The 19,526-nt window shown below is 40.6% G+C and overlaps 2 protein-coding genes across 2 annotated transcripts in view; one reads left to right on the forward strand and one right to left on the reverse strand.

Moving 5' to 3' along the window:
- cpne5b (copine Vb) overlaps positions 1-19,526 on the forward strand; it is a 189,596-nt gene that overhangs the window by 149,099 nt on the left and 20,971 nt on the right. Inside the window, exons 10-13 of the mRNA XM_059538162.1 lie at positions 5,185-5,226; positions 5,321-5,396; positions 8,598-8,651; positions 9,470-9,531. Coding sequence (XP_059394145.1) covers positions 5,185-5,226; positions 5,321-5,396; positions 8,598-8,651; positions 9,470-9,531 — 234 coding nt within the window. The remainder of the gene's footprint in view (positions 1-5,184; positions 5,227-5,320; positions 5,397-8,597; positions 8,652-9,469; positions 9,532-19,526) is intronic.
- LOC132126715 (small integral membrane protein 7) overlaps positions 1-19,526 on the reverse strand; it is a 224,619-nt gene that overhangs the window by 20,464 nt on the left and 184,629 nt on the right. The gene's annotated exons all lie outside the window — the stretch shown is intronic.

Below are 19,526 nucleotides of genomic sequence, written 5' to 3' on the forward strand. Positions count from 1 at the left end.
GCCGATTGTCTCCTGGAGAACTGTGCTGATCTTTGTGAATGAAGTTCCCAAAAAGGACAACGTCAATACATCACCCATGCCATTAATGCAGACGTAATAAATTGTAGCTCCAGAGCCCAGATGTCAGTGTGCATCCATTCTATTCCAAGCTTCAAAAGATTAGATACGAAACATCCCCCACATAGTCCTCCATAGTATTATTCTGATCTCAAATATTTGAGACGGTAATGAAATGAATCACAGATGTTCTGCTTTAGACTAAGAATAAACATTTGGGAGAATATATGCCTTGTGTTACCTATGAAAACATTAGGCTAAAGTTTTTGAAATTTCCAGAGGAATCAAATTTTCACTAGAAAATGACGACTGTCTATCAGAGTTTGAAAATGCAGCTCAAAATATATGAATGCTTTATCAAGAGACTTACACAGTTTTGTAATAAACACTGGTGTTGACATCCAATGTGTCTTTCCAATCCTACACAATGCGTCTTTCACGCAACACCTGAAGCCATAAGAAGCTCAGATCAACATTTTGGTTTGAGGTCAGTGCATGGGAATTAAAACAATCTCTGGATTTTTACCTTCAACCTTCAATGTCTTCTGCACAACTCATTCCCTGCCTCCAATCCTCGCTGTTTGGGCTCAGAGCGCAATCTATTTTCTTCTCCTCTGTTGTGAGGCTTGATAGACAGCTGCCTAGGGAGCCGTCTTGGCAGCTGCACTCTCTTTCTGTTAGGGAAAATGACGCCCAGGTGACAGATGCTCAGAAAGGCGCTGACTCAATACTTTGAATATAACGAACGTCAAAGGACGCTACCGCCCACAATTCCACAGAGGAAGCTGTTTTTGTTGCTATCTCGACTACAGGAGATTTTCTGATACATTGTGTTTCCTTTGCCTTACTGGTGAGGTGTGCAAAACTTTTGCCTAAAAGTCAAATGGCAACTTTGAGGTGAAAAGTTTTTCAGATAGAGTTTCTCTTTGTCAGTATAGCGGTTGCCCTCTTAAAGTGATGGTTTCCTAGTTGCAGGTTCTCAAAAATTAAAATTCTGTCATCATTCTCATGTTGTTCCAAACCTGACTTTGGAAACATTTCATATAACGTGTTGTCCATATACGTTTACCAAAAAAAGTACAAAAACTGTAACTGCACTGAAAACCCTAATAAGTTGACTGAACTAAATTGATTGAGTAAACTCGTTGCCTCAATTTAATTGAGTAATGGAGTCTCCCAAAACGTACATATTTATGTTTATTTAACTTGACGCTTTTGTAGACTCTACCTAAATCACTCAGAGGTTTAAAATGTTGATACTTGATTTATTTGAAGTCACCATTGTGGTGGAAAGTGTTTGGTTTAGTTGGGATCTTGGTCCAGTTGCTGCTGGGTTGGTGTATTTTAAAACGCTGTTTTTGTGGTGAAAAAAGACAAATTTAAATGAGCTCAGGTGTTATCAGATGTTTTTTGTTGATGAGAAAGTCATCACATAATACGTATTTGAGATCATAAAATAAGTTTTGTTTGATATTTTTAACAGGCACCAAGAGCAAAATACTTATTTTGAGGATGGACAAAATGAATGCATTTGAAATATTTTGAGTAAAAGAATCAAGTACTCACACACACAGACTTCTAGATTTAGCATATGCATCACAACAACAGTGACAAACAAAAGAGCTCCATAGCACAAACTCATCCTTATTTTACAGCCTTTTTTGTTCTGATTGTCACCATTGATGTGATGCATATCCAAAATCTTGATGTCTGTTTGTGACGATGTGATCTGTTTTCAAAAAGTAAGTACATTATTTTATCTACTAGGTTTCTATCCATAAAAGTAAATCCACAGTTGCAGCAATACATTTTATTTTAACTTGTCACCATTACAAGCAAGATGTGCATGTCTGATCTCAACTCTCATTGCCACAATAACAGTGTTTTACAACACACAAGTTACAGCAGCAAGAGACAAGCTAACACCAATAAAGAGCTGATGACACCTGAGCTCATTTAAGTTTGTCTTTCTTCGCCACAAAAACAGTGTTTTAAAATACACTGTTACAGCAGCAAAAGACAAGCTTACACAAGAAGTAACTGGACCAAGATCCCAACTAAACCAAACACTTTCCACCACAATGGTGACTTCAAATGTATAAAGTATCAACATTTAAACCTCTGTTAATTCTCAATAAGAGCTTCTCTAGATGTCTGACAGAAATAAAGTCACAGAAAACCTTGTAAGGAGGATCTGTGAACGTCTATATCGGACGTACAGAAGACATAAAAACATTTTAAAAAAGACATCATAAAACATTCTGCCTCCTCAGTGGACATCTTTTCAACGTCTGCAAAGACATAAAAAGATGTCCACTGGACGTAACTTTGCCCAATGGATTAGGTTGATGTTAAAATACGCAAACATAGTAATTTTTTGTTACGTTTACTCAAAAAAGCGCTAGCGATAAGTTGCCTTATTTTTTTAAGTTGACACAACTTTTTTTTTTACAGTGCAGTATAGGGTTTACTGTATTTTCATAAATATTGTGACATTTTGTCAAAAGGTCAAAGTTTAAATATGCTGTTATTTGTTTTACTTCAGTGTGCAAAAAGTGTGCGGTCAAAAATAAGAACATAATTTTCTGTTAAATTTACATGTTGAGTTAACTTAAATATATAAGTACACTTGAAATTAATACCAAGTTAAGTGAACATAATCGTTTAAGTACATTAAATAAGCACCAAGTTTGGTGAACTGAGTGATTTAAGTACAATCTACAAAACCGTCAAGTTAAATAAACTTAAATATGTAAGTTTTGGGAAACTCCATTACTCAATTAAATTGAGGCAACGAGTTTACTCAATCAATTTAGTTCAGTCAACTTATTAGGGTTTTCTACAAAAGCGTCAAGTTAAATAAACTTAAATATGTAAGTTTTGGGAGACTCCATTACTCAATTAAATTGAGGCAACGAGTTTACTCAATCAATTTAGTTCAGTCAACTTATTAGGGTTTCCAGTGTATTGGTTTAACGAGTTAAGCAGTAACGTTAGCCGCCATGTTCTTTCTCTCAAAGGAAAACGATTGGGCCACTTCATCAAATACTATAAGTTGTCGTTTCAATAATCATACCATATCAAAATCACGTACCACAAGGATAACATATTTCACTAGTAGAAATCATGCAAAACAACTTTATATCTACATAACTTTACTCACCTAACATAATACACTAAAAAAAAAACGTCATCTTGAAATGTAGTTCAGCAAACCAAACAGACCAAAAGGACGAATTTTGTAATCCACCAATCAGTGCTTTTGTTCTCTTGTTGCTAGGCAGAATTCCTCCCATGGCCAATCACATTAAAGGAAGAACAGAGTGACGTTGAGTTTTTCCAAAGGATTACTCATGATTTTGAGCTCACAACACTTGAAATCTTAAGTTTATGCATTTTGAAGGTAAATTAGTTAAATTAACTCATATTTTTAAGTGGCAGGGCCAAAACGCAAAATTTTAAGTAATGTTTAGTCAACATTACTTGATTTTTTAAGTCAAGACAACATTAGGGTTTACAGTGTGGGTCAGTAACTTTTCAAAAGGTACAAATACTGTATGTGCAATCCAGGTACTAGTATGCACCTTTAATGTATGGTTATATATGGTAAATAAGATACAAAGGTGCAGTATTGGGGGTAATGCATTACAAGTATTTTGAGTTAAGTAATCAGTGCCAAGGTACTTTTTTTTTCTCTGAGAGTGTACAATGAATGTCAGTGGGGTCCAAAGCACCCCTGGACTCTGTGTTCAACAAAACAAACAAAATGCTTGCAGGTTTGGAACAACATGAAAGATATAAACTGCTCACAGCATGCTTTTTCGAATTTATGGATATCGAGGGACATATTAGCCCACTCATTTGTTTACCCCAAAGTAAACATCAAGACAACTCAGCAGAAAATGAGCGAGCAACCCCATGACATTCATTTGTGCTTTTATTCCAGAAACACTGTGCCCTCTGGGTATTGACTCAATGTAATCATGAGAATTATTCACTTTCTCCGTGAACGTCTGTAATGATTTGCGTGGGAGTTCTGGACTGTTTGCAGACAGGAAGTAAACAGGAACAGATATTCTTTGCCAGTCTATAGAGTTTTCTGTAATGCCTCTCAGTTGTGCTAATGAGCAAGCTTTAAGAGACTGTGTATTATCCTCATTAATATGGGCAGTAGCTAGCTTTATTTTTTCAGCAAATCTTGTTGATGTTTTAAGCCGTTGAGCGAACACCTGCCACAGGATGCATTCACCAACATGCGCTACTTTTGTTTAATTGTGACTGATGACTCAATTTAGGCCTTAGCAGCAAGAGACCATTCAAAGCATGGCGAAAGAAATTCAGTCCAAGTCTAGCACAGGATTCTAAATTGATTAGCTGTGGAATCCACCTAAATCAGCACAATATAATCTTTACTATTTTTCTGGAACAGACTGATTTTGTCACTTTTATCTGTTGTACGTAAAAGTGTTAAATACGTTACAATGACCTCTTTAACTTTTAATCACCTTTCTGATCATAGACCTAAATGTTCAGAAATGTTCAATCAATTAAGATATATAGTTAGAATATAGCTGCATTAACATTTTTTACATCAGCATGTGATATTTATTCCAACAGGTTTGAACTTAAATAAATCTTTCTCATCTGTATATTTTAGCAATGTGTGTCTTTATACATGTATAATGCTGGATTTTAATTTTTATGTTAATTTGTTTTAATTAAATTAATACAATTTTAATCAAAGGATTATATTATTTGATAAAAATTCTCAACCATTCTAACAATTTTATTGTTTTGTATTTACAGATTTTTTTTTAGCTCTAACATTGACAAATGTGTCCATTTATTTATTTTCCATATGTTAGGTTATGCATTCATCACCCTGTATGCATGCTTAACTCACCTCTGTTACAATTTATATGTAAATTTATTGTAAATTAGGATCATTATACAGTAAAAAAGAAACCTGCCACCATTTTCCTGATGCAATTAATGTTGCACTATTCCTGCATGAAAAGCAAGTGGTAAACTGAGTTGTATATAAAAAAGCATATTCTATCTAATTTTCATAATTCTTTTAGTAAATCTGGTGCTAAAACAATGCATGGCTTTTTTTCTGTTTTCCAGAACAATCAAAGTGGAAGTGTATGACTGGGATCGGGATGGCAGGTAAGCTGATGACTGGCTTTTGTTGTGATAACAAAGGAAGAGTTTAAGTGATATTTTACTGTATTTCAATCTGTGTACCTTCTTATGTTTTTAGCCATGATTTCATTGGTGAATTCACCACCAGCTACAGAGAGTTAGCCCGAGGTCAGAGCCAGTTCAACATTTATGAGGTGAGATATCAACCACACAGAATATATATATATATATATATATATAAATATATATATATATATATATATATATATATATATATATATATATATATATTAGGGGTGGGACGATACAGGTACCTCACGATTCAATTCTGTGGCGATATGTGGTCCACGATATGATAATATCACGATTCGCGATATCTATGATATTCAATATATTGGAAGAAATTTCATCAACGATATATCACGATATATGTGGCTGAAAAGAAAAAGAAGGAATAAGGAAATTTTATGCATTTATTAATGCCAACATTTCCAACATTGTGCAAAGAAATATGCATTTGCATAATAACTCACTGCCTCCTGGTCTTAAATGTTAACACTGTACATCTAGACAGATAAAAGTGCATGAACATTACAAAACAACATGAAGATTAACATGTGTAAACCATAATACTGAAACGTCAGTAGTAAGTTACTGTAAACAGTGGAATCATCAAGGCATATTCTTCTTGAGGAACGTTTAGCAGACCGGAGCTCACCCTCCACTTTGGCTCTGGTATCTGCATACAATGCAGGGATGACTTTGTCTGTAAAGTGCCGACGACTCGGTATCTCGTATCTCGGTTCCAGTGTTGTCAACATTCTGCAAAATCCATCATTCTCGACCACGCTGTAAGGGTGAAGGTCCTTGCAAATAAATTCGGTGATGGATTTAGTGATACTCTGTGCCCTCGGCCACCCAAAGGGGAGCTTTGCTTTGAACGCAGTAGTGATTGTCGGCTGACTTGGTTTGCCCTCATTATCACCTGAGAGTAGTTCACCGTTATAGCGAACGAGGTGCATTTGCAGATTTGTAGTGTTGCTGTTATATTTTATCTTTGCAAATCAGTTCATGCAGATTGCATAGACTTTATCCAGTGCCTTTCCGTCGACTGTCTCATAAAACCCGAAGTGTCTCCACACTTTAGAGTGGAAACTAGCGGGTGGGTCTTTGATTAGTTTTTTATTGTTTTCCGCCATTCTTCTCGCTTCTCTTTTTTTCTGCAATTCTCTGTTGTTGTTAGTTAACTTGTGTTCTTCACCGGCTGCTGTTTGCGCCACTTTACCCCTATTTACTCGAACAGCGACAGTGACAGTGACACTGACAACGGGTAAATTAATCATTTTGTGTTGTAATAAAATATCGATATTGGGCGTTAGTGTATCGATTATTTATTGCGACAGAGAGCACAACAATATATTGCAATAAAAATCGCTAGCGATTTTTTTTCCCACCCCTAATATATATATATATATATATATATATAAACATTAGAGGCCAATGGCTTATATATCGAAATTATTGTTAGAAAGATAATAATTGTAACATTAAAAAGCAGACTTTCCTTTTTTTATTCAGTGCATACAATTATACAAAAGGTGTTATGAGATAAAAACCACTCAAAATGATGTACAGTATCAAATATTCTAAGCCATACGGATGCTTTTAATTTTTCAGATGACACATAAATCAACCATGATATATTATTATAGTATAGTATAAATTCTCTTTATACCCTCAATATTTTCATTTTCAGTTTAAAACTGATTCCTCAGTCTGGGAGACACAGTAACAAATGTTCTATGCATGAATCATATGTGTGTGTGTGTGTGTGTGTGTTTTAGCTTCTAACTCTAAAATAGGTTTATTTTTATGGATATTTCACACTCCTTCTCTAGCCACCTCCAGCCATATTCAGTGTTGCAGGTATCTAAAAGTCTCCTCTTTGTTTTTCTCTGGTAATTGCTTGGACAGTACAGTCATCAAAGCCCTTGGGAAGCATGCAAATGGGGATTAATATAAGAGCGTTCCTGGTATTCTGAATTATTGCAGTGATATACCATCTCCTCTGCAAAGGAGGTTGTCTAATACCGCAAGCATTCCCAGCTCTCCTACCTTCTAATGTGTTGATGCCAACATTTCACTAACACATTATAAAATATCTCATGGCAGACGAAGCAGTGATTCAGGTGGCCTGTGAAAATGTTGTTGGGAGCTGTGTATTCAGAGCTGATAAAACATTAATAGTGTCTCTTTGGGAGTTAGCACTTGAGGCTTAAACAAAAGAGTCAAGTTGGTTTATTGTCCTTGGAATGAGTTTCTGGTGTATTATTTAGGGTACATATATTACTGAACAAAAGAGGTTGTTTTCCTTGGAGAATTTTTAGGAAATTATGTAATTACAGTGTAATAAAGATGTTACAGTGTAATAAAGAACATTTATAAGATGTAAATCTAAAGACTCCTTGATGTATACAGTGTAATAAAATGTTTTATTGCAGCACATGACCTTTTTATACATCAAGTCTTTAGATTTAAAGCTTATACATTTGTTTTTTTTTAACCTGGAGGGGTGATGGGTCACGAGTCTACAGCGAGCATGTTCAAAAACTCTTTTCATGTCCAGATCCTTGCAACCATCTGAGCACAAAGAGTCTATTTGAGCTATTGATTACTTTGTGTTTGGAGATGAATGGAAGACGACCAGGGGTTGCCAGTCCTTTCTTCTGTACTTCACCCCTTACAGAGGTCACCTGGATGGTTCTACTTTCATTTGGGTGTTTTACAGCATCATTAAATGTATTTTTATGTATATAAATGTATGTATTTTTCTTTCTCGCTCTGCCCCCCCCCACCTCTTTCTCTCTCTCTCTTGCTTTCATTCCTTCTTCTAGAGACATCAATAATATGGATACTCTTAATTCTTCAAAATATCAATCAAAATATATATAGATTTCCTACCATAAATATATTAAAAGGTAGTTTTATTAGTAATATGCATTGCTAAGGACTTTATTAGGACAGCTTTATAGGCAATTTTCTCAAGTATTTTGACTTTTTGTTGTTTGCACACTCTGATTCCAGATATCTGATACCCACCCATTTTTTTGAGTCAGATCTAAATATCCAATTTCTTTAAAATTTGGTACATTTTAGAGCTGAGAAGTGGAGAATTCAATGTGAAATCACATTTAACTCAGAGCAAGACACATCTTTCGCAGGTGGTGACATCTAGTAAAGAAATATAATTGATTTGTTTTTTTTTGTTTTTTTTGAGGCACCATCCTGTGAGAGGAAAGGTTATTTGTTATTCGTTTAATGAATCTATATCCCACTTCCGTCCAATCTCATCTGAACTTATTTTGATTTCTGATTTGTTTTCCAATGGCTCTTAGGTGATCAATCCAAAGAAGAAGATGAAGAAGAAGAAATATGTAAATTCCGGCACGGTGAGTGGTGGCTCAGAGATTAATTTATGAAACCAATTTCACTATTGTGAGCATGTATGCGCATGTGTATCAGAGCATACGCTCAAAAACGCATGTATGCGCACACAGACAAAGCCTTTAATTACAACCGTTTCCTGTGTTCTATTATGTGTTGGGAAAGGGAACGACATGCACAGTAGCTTTCAAATGTCTTCCTGCATTAATGAGTATCCCTTTTACACCCATGCTAATTAAAACAAGTGGTAAAAACAAGAGAGAGCTTTGCTTCATAGCTGCATGGAGATGCTTTTTTTCTTTTGATGGGTATTATAAAGCATTCTGTTTAAGCCTTTTTGTGTGTGGCTCATTGTAATCAACAAATATTGGAAGCTGACTTTAAAATGGAGAAAATAGCCCAGCCAGGATGTGCATTAAACCAAATGTCACACCACACTGAACATCTATATACGTGTGTGTGTGTGTGTGTGTGTGTGTAAGAGAAAGGGAGTGTGGGTAGATAGAGATCATGGAAGTGAATATGAAAGCAGGAATTTGTAGCACAACAGATAATCTGATATGAGCATCATGTTTTGATTGATGAATGTGCCAAAGTCACCTTATTGCTCTATATTACTATATATTACTATATTAGAGATCAGTCTGAGAGTGACGCTTCCCAGAGGGTCCGACACTTTGCCTGCATCATTCACTGCCTCATCTGAAACAAGTTGTATTAGAACAATTTCTAATATGACTGAATCGCATCATGAGGCATCATAATTTTCTCTTGCTGTTTTGTTGTAGATTCAGTTGTCTCTTTTGATCTGTTTTTGATGCAGGTGACACTGCTGTCATTCTCAGTGGAATCAGAGTCGACCTTCCTCGATTACATCAAAGGAGGGTGAGTAGAGAGACAAACGCTCCTGCACAGGTGCTGTGAATCCCTCCCATTACGGTGCATTGATGCTCTGACAATAGCAGGGTTGCTCGCATGACTTTGCAATTACACACAAACTGATTTCTTGCTGTTACAATGACCAGTGTTATTCTAGTATTATTTATATTCTATTATAGCCTTTTGAATTATCTTTTGTTTTTATATTTTCCATTTGCATTTTAATGTTAGTGTAAGTATTAGTAATTTTAAAGTTTAAACTAACCTGATTAACTAATTAATTCATTTCATTTTAGTTTGAGCCATTTTAGTACAGACATTCCAAGTCTCCCGGAAGTTCCGGGAGTCTCCGCATATTGATAGCGGCTCCCTGAGACCTGCAAATTAGTTAAATCTCCCGGAATCTAGACCGAGCTAGCAAGATTGGCATGCGAGACAGATACTGTGTTTCAAACCGTGTAGTGTGCGCACGGCAAAGGAAGAGGGGAGAGAGGACCTTGCGTGTGTGTGCTAGTGTGCGTGTCTGCTAAGCGCATGTAAAACAGAGAGCATCCTTATTGGCCTGTTTCTGCAAATCAACCAATCAATTGTCAGTGTGGGCGGGCTTTTATCTCTTCTCCCGAACCAAATTAATCAGTTATGTCTATCTAGAAACAGGAGCACCATGGCAGAGGGAGAGTGACACAAAAAAAAAGTATAAGACACATTTTACAGCAGACTACACGAAAGTGTACCCCTGTCTTATAAGTGTCAAACATAATGCTCAAGCATTGCCCATGGCGGGTTAAATGATTGCAAAAGGCATGTTGAGGTGAGTTTCATTTCATGTGCATATTATTCAGGCTAGTTGCCAAGGCTACATGAAAACTAAAAACTCCTCAGACCCGTTTAAAGTTGCAATGGAAAATAAATGAAAGCAGTTTACATAAATTGTATAAACAGATTATATAAATAGTAAAAGTAATCTACATATTTAAACATAATTAACGAATAATTGCATAGGCCTATAGCTGTTACAAGTGTGGTATAGTGCTAAACGAAAGAAAGTGCTAGAGGAGGATCGGGATGACAAGATGAGTTTACTGATGAAAATGAAGAAGATTTTACATTTACATATATTCAGATTAACGCATACATACAGCTTAGACACATATAACATTCAACAACGCTAAACATCGACAATCACGGACAAGGGAGAACTAAACAGACCAGGTATTTAAACACACAGGTGATGAGGGAACTGGGGACAGGTGAGGATCAATCAATTAACTAAAACAAGAAAAGGAAGAGGACCAAATAAGGAGACAAAAGTTCATAAATGTGACAGTTCGCCCCCATCCCGGAAAGGTGCGTCCTCGCACCGCAAGAGGAATACCAGCGGAGGGAGGGTGGGGGTTCTGGAGGCGGGCGAGGAGTAGGCCAGGAGCAGGTGACGAGGGAGCATGGAGGTAGGGACCAGGGCGGAGTGGATGGAGGGAGGAACCAGGGAGGAGCCCGGAGCAGGAGGAGCCAGATGGTCCCCCAGATACCAGCCAGGACGGAGATCCACGGTGGAGTCGACGGCGGGAGGAGCCACGGTGGAGAAGCGGCCGACGACACCAGGGGGCCGACAGGAGGAGACTGCACCGGTGGGTGAGGAGCCCAAGATGGAGCAGCACAGCCAGAGGGAAGGAGGAGCCTGACAGAGCTGGAGGGATGGAGTGACGAGGTGGAACCAGAGGAGTGGAATCCCGAGGCGGCGGATGGTCGACGACTGACCAAGGTGGAGCCGGAGGGACGAGGGAGCCCGGTGGAGCAGGTGGGATGACAGGCCACGGTGGAGACGAGGGAGCTAAGAGCCAAGGCGGAGCCGCTGGGTCGAAGGACCGAGGAGGAGTCCAGGGCTCGGAGGCTGGAGGCGGAGACAGGGCCTTAACACGCCAAGGCGAAGCTCGGGACTGGCAGTCCAGCGGCGAACCATCGCGCCCAGATGGCGCGGACTGAGGGTGAGCTGCGGGACTGACTGGCACCAGCAGGGATGACGAGGAACTGGCTGGTCTAGGAGGAGGAGAGAGAGGAAGGATGGGAGGAAACACAGGAGGATCAGGGCTGGACGGAACCAGCGGTAGTGGAGCAGAGGGACTGGCAGGTTTAGGAGGAGGTGGGAGAGGGAGGCTGGGAGGGAGTACAGGAGACACAGAAAATTCAGAGCTGGGCGGAACCAGCGGAGACATAGGAAATTCAGAGCTGGGCGGAACCAGCGGAGAGACAGAAAATTCATAGCTGGGCGGAACCAGCAGAGAGACAGAAAATTCATAGCTGGGCGGAACCAGCAGAGAGACAGAAAATTCATAGCTGGGCGGAACCAGCGGAGAGACAGAAAATTCATAGCTGGGCGGAACCAGCGGAGAGACAGAAAATTCAGGGCTGGGCGGAACCAGCGGAGAAACAAAAAATTCAGGGCTGGGCGGAATCAGCGGAGAAACAGAAAATTCAGGGCTGGGCGGAACCAGCGGAGAAACAGAAAATTCAGGGCTGGGCGGTACCAGCGGAGAAACAGAAAATTCATAGCTGGGCGGAACCAGCGGAGAAACAGAAAATTCAGGGCTGGGCGGAACCAGCGGAGAAACAGAAAATTCATAGCTGGGCGGAACCAGCGGAGATGGAGCATAGGAACTGACTGGAGGAGGTAGGAGTGGGAGACTGAGAGGGTATACAAGGGGATCAGGGCTGGATGGAACCAGCGGAAAAACAGGGGATACAGGAATTACCTCCATAGACCAGTCCATTAGATCCATAAGTTGCTCCATATTTCCCGAGACCGGATACAGCTCACCCTCAGTCGCGGAAGTGTGGGCAGGGCGTTCCTCCACGCCCTCGATCTCCACGAGGACTCCCACGATGCACGGTGTTGCCGGCTCACACACCTGGTCAGTCGCGCTCTCGAGGTCCTGCTTTGGCTCGGGCTCTGCGGCTGCGATGGGCTCTGGCTCCGTGTGTCTTGATGGTGGCTGGCTGGTCTCTGGGTCGGGAGTGGGGCTGGAGATATCGTCCTCGGCGGTGCAGATGGTCCATGACGATCCATTTTTTTCCAGCACCCACTCCACAAAAGCGGCGAAATCCTCTCGGGGACCCTTCGCTGGTAGGCGTGCCTTACTCCGCTCGCTCAGGCCGGTGTAGAAAAAGTTAGAGAGCGAGCAGTCGGGGAAGTGAGTAAGGCACGCCAGATCTAAAAAGTCCCTGGTGTGGTCCTCCAGCGAACGGTCCAGTTGCTCCAGGCATAGGAGACGGACTGCTGGATGGCCATTCCGGGAGAGGAGAAAAACAAAGCAAAAAATAAATGAAAGAAAAAACGCCGCTAAAACAAACTATACTGTGTAGGTCCGTGATTCTGTTACAGGTGTGGTATAGTGCTAAACGAAGTGCTAGTGCTAGAGGAGGATCGGGATGACAAGATGAGTTTACTGACGAAAATGAAGAAGATTAAGTTACATTTACATATATTCAAATTAACGCATACATACAGCTTAGACACATATAACATTCAACAATGCTAAACATCGACAATCACGGACAAGGGAGAACTAAACAGACCAGGTATTTAAACACACAGGTGATGAGGGAACTGGGGACAGGTGAGGATCAATCAATTAACTAAAACAAGAAAAGGAAGAGACAAAAGTTCATAAATGTGACAATAGCTTATAGAAATAATATTTTATGCTTTTATATCTTTTAGGGACCACAACATGTTAGGGAGGCTAAGTGCAGGGAAGGCTGCTCCAATATATCTCAGTTCTTCGGGATACCTCCCTGAAATGACTCTTTGCAGGTTGGGATGTCTGTTAGTATATCAGCTTGAGTTTATTTTATTTAATTGCCAAGACAAAAATATTTTATTTCAGCTTTATTTCAGTTAACAAAAATGAACTTTGTGGCTTTTGTGCAATTTTATCACTACTGCCGAAGCTCCCACAGACCCAATCACAAGCTTACAATAATGATGCCACACCCCTTTTTATAGCATCAAATAACTGACTAAAATTAAACTTATTAGAAAGACGGACACTTGAACATACATCAGTGGGATAATAGCTACCTAAAATGATGGAAACCATTTTTGGGAAGAATGTATTTGAAGTGTAATTTGATTATTTAGTCGGGTCCCATTCACTTACGCGAAGAGGTTGGGATTATGACTGCAAGAGATGTGATCAAAATGTTTTGGCTTCACTTTTTTAGGAAACCCACCCATTTACATTTACAACCATTTAATGCTTGAAACGACCCTCTTACCCTTGTATTGTGGTGTAGGGATAAACATCATCTTAAAAAGGAACATCTGAAAGGTTTGATGATCTGACAATCAGAGCTGTGATCACTAAACTGGAGTATGCAGTGATTGGCTGTTCCCTTAAACTATCTGGTATTTTACAAAAAGGAGTCATATTTTTGCATTCATCTACTTGAAGCTCTCCAATGCTTTTTGAATGTCACACGTATAGCTCTCGACCTTGGAGATTGTGTGATGAATATGTTTGAGATTGCAGTGGGTTTTTCTAAGCACTAGCTATGTTATAATTTCACACAGCCAGATTTCTCACCCTTTTTCAACTTCTGCCCTTGAAGAAAGTGTTTCAGCAAAAGACCAATTTCAGCATTACTTCTGTTCCATCACATATAGCACGTGCATAATAGCTACAGACAAGCATTTTGAATTTGAATGTATACATTGTACTTTTGCATGAGGTTTAGTGCAGCTATGATTTTGTCAAGTAGGATGCGTTTCCTATTTTGTTGGTCCTAAAACAATGGTAGGCTAATCCTCACTTTGCCCCAACCTACTGTAAACCATTAACTACCTTTTAATCAAAGGTAAAGTTAAGTAAGGCTCATTTCTGCAAAATAATATTAATGTTGCTTCTTGCACATTTTGTTGCACTTTCCAGATTAAATGTCCAGTGACTGGCAGGGCCGCTGCTGGCCAAATGGGTGCCTTAAGCAGGAGTGTATTGTTGTGCCCCCATTCCTCAAATATATATATAAAAAGTCTCGGTGACCAACGAAATTGAAATTGGGATATCGCTTCGATTGACCAATCTACTTGGCATGCAATTATTGCATCGAGCTGCCGATGATCACAGCGTGAGTATAATAAGGCAGCAGGTGCAATGCATACCAGGTTTTCACTGAGGAGCTGAGCCGGTGACCCGGAGGCTCAGCGGTGGTACCTTCAGGGAACGAGGGCTACCATATGTAACCAAGACGTTCCCTTTCAGTCGGTCACTCTCTACATCACGTCAGTGACCAATGAAATTGGGATCCCTACCAAAGCGCCATGGGTGCTGCCCCTTCCAGTGTCCTGTGCTAGCCGCCTGCATCCCCATTAGGTGTAGGAGGGGGAAGTAGTTCCACTCACTATTGTCAAAGCACTACCTCACTAGGTGAGATTGGATAACACTGATGAGATTGAAATACACATATTGCATCCGTTTAGGTGTATATGGAGAAATGTGAGGTGGTAAACCCTCTTGGGGAAAACAGAAGTCTGACGGGGAAACACAGGCTCTAAGGCTATACCATGGACTATACACATATGAGTACCGCTTAGGTCTCAATATGGAACCCAGCCTTCTATGGTTCTAATGGATTCATCATGAAAGCCTGGTGCTGAACTTTCCGCCACATCCAGTTGCCTAGAGTGAATGGAGGATCTCAACAGGGTCTACAGTACGGACACTCTGGAGCAGTTTTAGCAAGCCGACACTAACCGGGGCCTCTCAGTGCCACTACCCGTTTGAGGCGAGAACACTGGAGAATAGCGGCTCTACACTAAGGCTATAGAACCCAGCGAACATGTTAGGGGTTGCCCAGCCCGCAGCTCTACAAATATCTGTCAGCGAGGCACCATGAGCCAGTGCCCAGGATGATACAACACTTCTAGTTGAGTGAGCTCGCAACCTGAACAGGCAGGGCACATCCTGTGCCTGATAAGCCAGGGTTATGGCATCCACAATCCAGTGGGCCATCCTCTGCTTAGAGATGGCATTTCCCTTCTGCCGGCCTCTGTAACAGACACAGAGCTGGTCTGAGGTCCTGAAGCTTTGTGTCTAGTCTACATAGCATCTCAATGCTCGGACAGGACAGAGCAAAGCCAGGGCTGGGTCTGCCTCCTCCATGGGCAGCGTTTGACTCCTAACCCTAAGGTTGTGGGTTCCAATCTCGGGCCGGCAATACCACAGCTTGAGCAAGGCATCGAACCCCTGGGTGCCACAGCATAAATGGCTGCCCACTGCTTCGGGTGTGTGTTCACAGTGTGTGTGTGTGTTCACTGCTCTGTGTGTGTGCACTTTGGATGGGTTAAATGCAGAGCACGAATTTTGAGTATGGGTCACCATACTTGGCTGAATGTTACGTCACTCACTTTTCACTTTTATTTTGTTGGAAATCAGCAGATAAGTGAATATATGTTAATGGAAACAACACGAAACATCAGTATTCTAGCTCCGCTCACAGCACGCCTCAAGGAGCTCGGCTTTTTCCAGAAAAAATCTAAAAGCAGTATTTTTCTTTTATAAATATGATAAAACTAAAGACTTTTTGGATATATGAAGGATGCAGTACTACTCTATAGGTACTCAAGATTAACATGAGATTAAGTGAAACTGTGTATGACAGCATGACAGCAATCAGGCATCTTTGGGGGTCTTCTCGGCGAGAAGAACACCACTCAACGAACAGGTTCCACTTCAAGGTGTAAGCGTGTCTCATAGACAGTACTCTTGTCGAAGTGATGGTGTTCGCTACCTCCTGAGGTAGGACACCTAGAACCTCTGTGTCCCATCCAGGGACCAGACATGGAATTTCCAAAGGTCTGGATGCGGGTCCCAAATGGTGCCCCATCTCAATCAGTAGATCCTTCCTCAGTGGAATCAGCCAAGGAGGGGCTGTAGCGAGAAGCACTAGTTCGGGGAACCGGGTCCGAGTGGGCCAATATGGCGCAGGCCTGAATGTGAACAGCATGAAGTGACCTCAGAACCTTCCGACTCCAAAGGAGGAGGTGGCGGGCGAGTTTTGACATGCGACAGGAGCGCAGACCAGCTTGTCAGTTGATGTATGCCACGGTCGCTGTACGCCACGGTTGCTGTGTTGTCCATTCAGACCAGCACGTGCTTGCCTCGTAAGTGACCTTTGAGATGGTTCAAGGCAAGGCACACTGCTAACAACTCTAGGCAATTGATGTGCCAATGCAGCTGTGAGCCCGTCCAAACCCCTGAGAATGCATGCCCGTTGTACGAGGCCGGTGGTGGAGGCATCTGTGTAAACCACATCATGCCTGGAGATCTGTTCTAGGGGCACCCCTGCCCAGAGGAACGTTAGATCTGACCACGGGGTGAGGGTTTGGTGACAGGCTGGTGTAACTTGGACCCGGTGAGTGCCATGCTTCCATGCCCACCTCGGGACTCAGCCATGAAGCCAGTGCTGGAGCAGTCTCATATGTAACAGGCCGGTTACATGCAGAAGGTGGCTGTATTTGCCTTGCAGTAGATTGGCCAACCGCCATTGGAAGGAAAAGAAGGCGCTCAAATGTGCACATTCAACCAGTGAGGTCTGTTCTAGCATGTAACACACATTTGAGTTTCTGTGTATAATGTATTTCATGCATACTTTTGTAACAATCACTCATTCATTTATCGGTTACTCTTATCTGTCATCAGACTCTGAGACGTCGTAGACATAACGTGTTGCCGAGGGTTGAATCTTGCTTCGGGTTTGACTGATAGACTCTCATTCTGATATCACGAGCTTTGTGCTTTCTAACCATATCTCCACTTTTTTACCTTTATGTTGCAATTATTCTGCTTGTCATTTGTACACATTGCACTTTATAAATTCCTTATTTCACACCTCATGTGTATTTGCCACATGGTCTAGGCATTGATTTTCCTTTTATTCACCTCAGAGAACAGTGACAATTGCACACAGATTGTCATACTAAGATAGACACTCTGTCATAAGTGTGTAGAAATGTGTAAATGTGGCCATTTCTCTTTGTAAAAATTCTGGATTCACAGCTAATCTGGTCAAGAAGTATTTTGTTTCATTTAGCTTGAATTAAGCTAACAATAGATTTCCTGCTGGGGTTTAATATAAGCCACAGCGGTCAAAGACAAATAGTGTAATGACCATGAACTGAAGAAGAGAGTGGGGCAGAAGTTTTGAGTCTAATGCAAATTGACATTTAGGTGAATCCCTGTCAGTTTCGACTGACTGCCCCAGCATGGGCAGCCATGATAGGGTTAGAGGGTTTACTGCCATTGGGTTGTGTAAACATCAGGAGATAGCCCGCAGGTTCATGCTCACATGGAGACAACACAATGAAATGTGAAGAAAACAACAGTGTGCGTGGGCGCGTTTTGTGTGCGCATGTGTATTCATGGAACTGCAGCATTGTGTTTCAGAGCGCACACAGCATGTGGGATTGCTCAGTGGTCTGACAGACCATAAATTGATTAAGTCCTCGTCTATGAAAACAGGAAATTGCCACTTACAAGAGGAACCCTCTGCATTATTGACAAATATTGCTTTCTAAGTGACTGAGTTGGGAACAGCAATAGAGATGATGGCTAGAAGATGGAGAGAATTGGAGCACATCACAGTTTGGTATTAGATCAGCCACAATCAAATCTAAGACCTCGCCAAAGCTTGATGAAATGACCAGACAGCACTATGTTTACTGAGAGAAATCAAGTATGGCTCAGATAACATATTCTGCACACCTCAAAAGCAAGACAAAACAAAAGATAAAGGAAAAAAATGCATTATTAAAAATTATATACAGTTCACTACTTATTCACTATTGGTCAAAAATACTGTAAAACCGGACACATTGAGAATTATTATTTTAATAAGGTTTTTGTGTTTTTACATATTTTATATTTGATAATTTTTCCTGTGAATTTTCAGTCTTTTTTCAGGATTCATTAATGAATAGAAAGGTTAAAATAACAGCATTTATTTGAAACAGAAATCTTTTGTAAAATTATAAGTATTTTAGTGTCATTTTTGATTAATTGAATGTATCATCGCTGAATAAAAGTACCAGTTTAGAACCAAAGCTTAAAACAAGAGAAAACAATTTGCCACTGGGTTAAGACAAATATATTTAAGATGTATTTTTGTAAACTAGCCTCAAAATCTCATGCAGATGTGTTTCTCATGTAAATTTATTGTGTAAAGAATGTCATATTCTTAAGATTCTTTTTTCTTTTTTTGCTAGAAACAAAAACAAAACAAAACAGTAACCTTTTAATCATGAGACATTTGAAGATCTTTTGGCCCTTGCCAATGAAGAACTGCTATGCTGAGCTCCACATTCATTGCTGTGAGTGTGTGCACCTGATTAGGCGCTGACCTTTACCTGCATGGAAATACTCATGGCTGAGTGGCAGATAACCTGTTGTGCTCTGAGTCTCCGGCCAGCCTGTGCATCCCACGCTGGACCGGTTTTGACATTTCTATTAAGGCATGTGAGATTGTGCTGGCCAGGGTAAGAGTCTATTGTGCAGAAAAAAAGTCAAAGAAGATGTGATTAACATGTCACATTGCTGCACATACAATTTCAATATATAGAACAAACAGGGCTGTCACTAGCAGTGGTGACGATTCTGTGGACCCCTGGCTGTTGAGGGCCCAAGGATACTAGCCCTAGTCAGGCTACAAAAAGTTGCGTTACATTTGTGTGATTGCATTTGTGCAAGCCATTAATGATGTCACATGGGTCATAAAGGATCATGCTACATAAAATACAGCATTATCTTTGCTATGCTGTCCATTCCATTCCATTAGATACAGGTGGGGTTTCTATTACTATGTAGGGCTTCCCTGCCTCCCACAGCATTGCAGAAAGCATTGCAGTTGACAAATGAGAGGGAGACACATAGTGACATACATGTCTCTAGAAATCGATTCCTCTTGTCCTTCTGTTTAACCCATCCCAGGAGACGTATGTTGTACTTTAC

Source organism: Carassius carassius, chromosome 44, assembly GCF_963082965.1.
Source record: "Carassius carassius chromosome 44, fCarCar2.1, whole genome shotgun sequence".
Classification (NCBI taxonomy): Eukaryota; Metazoa; Chordata; class Actinopteri; order Cypriniformes; family Cyprinidae; genus Carassius; species Carassius carassius.